At 31.9% G+C, this 5689-nt stretch overlaps 1 protein-coding gene across 1 annotated transcript in view; it reads left to right on the top strand.

Annotated features, from left to right (window-relative positions):
- Nucleotides 3104-5689, top strand: part of LOC104705856 (uncharacterized protein At1g04910-like) — a 3932-nt gene continuing 1346 nt past the window's right edge. Inside the window, exons 1-6 of the mRNA XM_010421946.2 lie at nucleotides 3104-4167; nucleotides 4265-4332; nucleotides 4438-4526; nucleotides 4611-4776; nucleotides 4885-5174; nucleotides 5259-5463. Coding sequence (XP_010420248.1) covers nucleotides 3858-4167; nucleotides 4265-4332; nucleotides 4438-4526; nucleotides 4611-4776; nucleotides 4885-5174; nucleotides 5259-5463 — 1128 coding nt within the window. The 5' untranslated portion in view covers nucleotides 3104-3857. The remainder of the gene's footprint in view (nucleotides 4168-4264; nucleotides 4333-4437; nucleotides 4527-4610; nucleotides 4777-4884; nucleotides 5175-5258; nucleotides 5464-5689) is intronic.

Genomic DNA, 5689 nt, shown 5'->3' with positions numbered 1-5689 from the left:
TCTCCAGGAATGTTGACTTCGTTTGCAGTCTGCCGTGGTCATTTTTGGTGTTGACCAACATTTTAATTTTTTAATTAATAGACTTCTTTTGCAGTCAACTAATTAATTTTATATCAATAATATTACGATCAATGCTTAAATATTTTGGTCAACCCCAAAAATAGTCACTATAGAAGTCTACTCTTTTATTATCATAAGAAGACTTAGTCCGGCAGTCATCACTAAAAAGTCAAGAATTTGGTCAATTGCAAAAATACACCTTAGTAGACTGCAAACGAAGTATCTGACGGAAAGATTATAATGCAGTCTGAATCATATTTTTTTGTTTTCAAATGAAATTAAGGAGACTGAAATTTCAGTCTACGGGCTCGAAACTCGATAAATTTTTAATTGCAAAACTAACCACATAGTAGACTTTACATGATATTTTGACGGTTAGACTAACAAATGAAGTCTAATTTCGCAAAAAAAAAGAAAAATCACGAAATCTACCGGAAAATAACCCTATGGGTGGTTGTTTCGCAATGTCAAGCAGTCGAGGACGTCGTCTTTAATCACCAAGGAAGAAACCCAGCACCAATTTAATCACTATCCAAAAATCATGACATATAACAAGATGAACACACTTGCAAATTTTCTTGGATTAAAATAGAGAGGAGATGGAAGAAAATGAAGTTCTCATAGCATTGGATGTTATTTAAGTTCACAAATTCAGGTTGTTGAAGCATTAAGAGCTTCAAGTTTGGTTGTTCATGGTTGTTGGAAAATTGATGGTGGTAGCACAACCGTAAATAAAAGAAAAAGATGAGGATATGGATGTAATAAACATTTTCGCAAGAAATTTAAATAAATTAAAAATACTGGTATTTTTGTGAATACAATGAACACATAAAGATTTAATTCGGAGAAAGTGGCAAATGTTAAAAAGAGAAAAAGAGGTAGTCAGTTTTGCAATTGACTCAAGTTAGGAGTATAGTTTTGCAAGCGCCGGTTAAAGTTTTATACAACCAAAATAAATGTTTAAAAGTCCTCACCAACAAACAAACAAACATGAAAAAATTTAGTTGCAAATAATTTTTAAGTTGATTTACCAACGATCTGAAAATAATTTATTCTAAATTTCAGTTTTTTTTTTTTGGATAAAACCATTTACAAGTGTTCGTTTGTTGTGTAAATGTTTTTTTTTCTTTTTTTAAAGCATATTTATATTGATTTTAAAATATGGAGGTACGCTAAGGATTTTGTTTGTTTGTTTGTTTTGTATTTTTATTAGAGAGACTCTTGAAAATTATTAAAATATCTACCTTAATTCAAATCTCTTAAATTGAATAACACAAAATTAATTTATATATTTTTAAATATTAAAAAAATAAAACGTGGTTCGAATTAAAATCTTTAACACATAGTGAACAAGACAAAACTTGTGAATAAACTTTTTTAAAAGAAGGGAAAATCCAATTTTAAGACCATATTCTACTAATGGTTGCTTTTTAGAGAAAGTTTAAAATGTATCTATTTGTGTTTATTACTTAGTTCATGAGGAAACATATTAATTCCTTCTTATGCATACATCCATTCGTTTCCTATAAATACCCTTAATTCCGTTTTTCACACCAAAAAAAAAAAAAACTTACAAAAAAAAAAAATGCTCAACCTTTTCTCATCTCAAAATCATACATAATTTTTTAAAATAAAAATACACATGTTTTCGAAGTTTCGAATATCATAATGCTGAAGATGATAATTCATTCGGCTTTGGACCAGGTTTATACCATACTTCAATCCAAATCAAGGTAACAAAGCTAGCTTAAGTATATTTTCATCTAATATTTTGTTCTAGACCTTTTTAACGTTTAAACAATAAACATATATTACACTTAACACTTCCACAAACTTTTTTTTTAATAATATATACTATTAATATATGGGACTGACAAATGACAACTGTGAGCACTGAATGAATATAGTTGGTCCATCTATTTATGTAATTAATTTATTAGACATACTGTAGGCCTACTTTTTAATTTATTTTGCCGAATATTCATTGTTTATTTGGATCCCTCTTTGACATTGCTGTCACAAAATGAGAGATCATCAAGTCTAGTATATGCCCTTTCTGAACAATTCTAATTTTTTTTTTTTTTTTTTTATCATATAACCGACACAATATCAATCTTCCCCTATTTACTCTCTCTTAGAGAATTACTTTGACTTGTTTCAATAAGAAAATATAAAGGCAAATAGAGAAGCCGTAATGATAAAATCCAGTAAAAAAATATTGTTTCCGAGTACTTTTTTCAGAAGGAAAAAAAAAATATCATCATCAATTAAATTTACTTTATGTTTAAGTTCAAAAAATAACAGAAATCAACATGAAAACCAGAACTGCATGAGTTGGTTAACTACGATTTTTAATGGCTTGAATTCATTTTTTTTCTTCAGTTGATTAAACTTTGTTTTGTTTTCTCTGATCATCAACCTTTTTAAATGATCGGGTTAAATGAGATCAGATACATTTTTATTTGTTCGATAAAAATTGGCAGTTAACTTGTGGATTAGTTTTGCTTAACGACATACAATTAGTTTGGAGGCAAAGGTCCTCTGCTAATGTGGTTTAGATATAACAGAAACTTTGTTATTTAACTTCCAATTTATCTTACTGTGGAAATAAAGAATTAATAAATTAGGTTGGATGTATTTGGTCAACCAAAATTCGTTCCATTAAAATTTAAATCCAAAATACACACAAGTACATATTTATATTACATATATTCCATCTTTATCAGAAAAAATGATTTTTTTATTTTTTCACATAGATTAAAAAAATAATTAATATTTAATCATAAATATATATATATATATATTTTCAACTAAAAAAATATATTTTATATATAATAACATATAAATAAAAAATATTTTATAATGATTACATGTTACTAAAATTTTCTATGGCTATTATATATTAGATTTTTTTTTTGTTTTTTTTAAAGGTCTACATTGGCTGTGTATTAAATTAAAAAGAAAAGATTTGCAAAGAAGAATAATATTACAAATTTACGTATTAAAAAAAAATCTATATAAATGAAAGTTTTTTGCCGAGAAAAAAGAGAAAACCTAAAGACTGCCCCTTTTTTATTTTATTTTTCCCACACCGAATCATCTCATCTCCCTATATCTCCGACGTCCTTCATCTTCATTCTCCGGTCAACACTCCGACCAGGTTTTTGACTGAGAGTCTCAGGCCAAAATTAAAAAAAAAAAACATTCACCACGAGTATTTTATTTTCGTGCTGCAATTTCGAGAGAGTGGTGTATTAAAGGATTCGATCGCCATTGCTGAATTTTCAAAACCTCTCATATATATATTTTTTTATTATTATTAATTTAATCCCTCCCTGTAACTTGAAGAAGTGTGAGCTTCGTTCAATTGAGATCTTCTTCTGGGTCGTTGCTGATGTTGTCCCTTTAATTAAAAAACTTGAGATTCCTTCCTTCTTCTCTTATTTTTTTTTAACTGAAGCAAGATCTGGGTTCTAGTCAGGTTGAAGATCGTGGCTTTACTTTAAACAAAAAAAGAAAAAAAAATCTGGGTTTCTCGAGGTGTGATTAATGCACACTGTGTTTGTGTTTGTGTGGAGATTACATTTTCTCTGAGTGTTATTAGCAGTCATAATTAAAAAAGCTTAAGCATTTGTTTATTGTTTTTAATTTTCCTTTAAGTTGAAGAAGCTGTGGTTTAGTTTTTACCTACACCCTTTTAAGTGTTCGATGAAATTCCTCTGAGAGTGTTTTTGGGGAACTGTGAGAGTTGTGGGTTTGGTGGGTGGGTGTGGTGATTTAGAGAATTAAAGAAAAAAATGTGTAAAATGGAGAAGTTTCTTTACCACAGGAAACTTTGGGAGATGAATGTTAAGCTTTTAGGTGAGAGCAAAGTTGAGAAACTCAAGAACTCTTTTGTTTCGAGGCCTCGTATGAGCTTATGGATGATTCGTGCTGTTACTGTCTTGTTGCTTTGGAGCTGTTTCGTTCATTTGATGGCTTTGGGTGAGATGTGGGGACCTCGATTGTTTAAAGGTTGGCCTTCTTGTTTCAATCACAATGGTTTGTCTTCGTCTTCTCCCGTAGATATGACGTCTCTCCCCACTAAAATTGCCCTTCCTCCTAAAAGTAAGTTTCTTTATGCCAAGATTTGTGTGATTGCTGAATTTTCGTGGTTGAATTGAATAATGGAAACTGATCTTTTGTTTTTTTTTTTCCTTCTCAGGGGTATATGTGAATAATGGTTATCTTATGGTTTCCTGCAATGGAGGACTCAATCAAATGCGAGCTGCGGTAAGATGAGAACTAAAAACCATTGGAATTTGCTTCTCTTTTGCAAAAAGATTCATCTTTTCAATATGATTTGCTCAACTTTGTTTTTGGTTTGCTTTTTAACAGATATGTGATATGGTAACTATTGCAAGATACATGAATGTCACACTAATTGTGCCGGAGCTTGACAAGACCTCCTTTTGGAACGATCCAAGGTAGGTGATGTCTCTTCATCACTCTCACTTTGAAGCTTCTTTGTGAACTCTATTTTTCTTAATATGTTTTCTTTTTCGGGGCAGTGAGTTTAAAGATATATTCGATTTGGATCACTTCATAAGTTCGTTAAGAGATGAAGTTCGGATACTCAAAGAGTTACCTCCAAGGCTTAAGAAAAGGGTTGAGCTTGGAGTGTACCACGAAATGCCTCCTATTAGTTGGTCAAACATGTCTTACTACCAAAATCAGGTTAGTTTTCTAAGTCTATTCTTTTGGTTTGACGTTAGTCCTCACTTTTGTTTTTATACCCAAACCATTATACTAATTTTTCAAACTTAAACATATATCTGGAAACAGATTCTTCCACTGGTGAAGAAACATAAGGTCTTACATCTGAACAGAACGGATACTCGACTTGCTAATAATGAACTGCCTGTGGAGGTTCAGAAGCTGAGGTGCCGAGTAAATTTCAACGGGCTTAAGTTTACTCCTCAGATTGAGGAATTGGGTAGACGAGTAGTCAAGATTCTGAGAGAGAAAGGTCCCTTTCTCGTCCTGCATCTCAGATATGAAATGGACATGTTAGCATTTTCCGGTTGCTCACATGGTTGCAACCCTGAGGAAGAAGAAGAACTAACAAGAATGAGGTACATAAAAACCCCCGAAAAGTCTTCTTGCTTTTTGTTCTGACTTTGATGGATATATTGATCTGAATTATCTTCGTCTGGCAGATATGCTTATCCATGGTGGAAAGAGAAAGTTATAAACTCTGAGCTGAAGAGGAAAGATGGCCTTTGCCCTTTAACTCCTGAGGAAACTGCTCTCACGTTGACCGCGTTGGGTATTGACCGAAATGTTCAAATTTACATAGCTGCTGGAGAAATCTATGGTGGTCAAAGGCGGATGAAGGCCTTAACAGATGCTTTTCCAAATGTGGTAAGTAGTCATTTCATTTTTTGATCTTTTCCAAACTTATATCTTCCATTGACTCCATAACCTTAATTAACTCAGGTCCGGAAAGAAACCCTACTCGAACCCTCTGATCTGGATTTTTGCCGGAACCATTCATCTCAAATGGCTGCACTTGATTACCTAGTGGCTCTTGAGAGTGATATATTTGTTCCAACTAACGATGGCAACATGGCAAGAGTCGTTGAAGGTC

This window comes from Camelina sativa, chromosome 8 (genome assembly GCF_000633955.1).
Source record: "Camelina sativa cultivar DH55 chromosome 8, Cs, whole genome shotgun sequence".
NCBI classification, from domain to species: Eukaryota; Viridiplantae; Streptophyta; class Magnoliopsida; order Brassicales; family Brassicaceae; genus Camelina; species Camelina sativa.
Note: the sequence above shows the minus strand (reverse complement) of the source record. Positions and strands in the feature narration are given on the sequence as shown.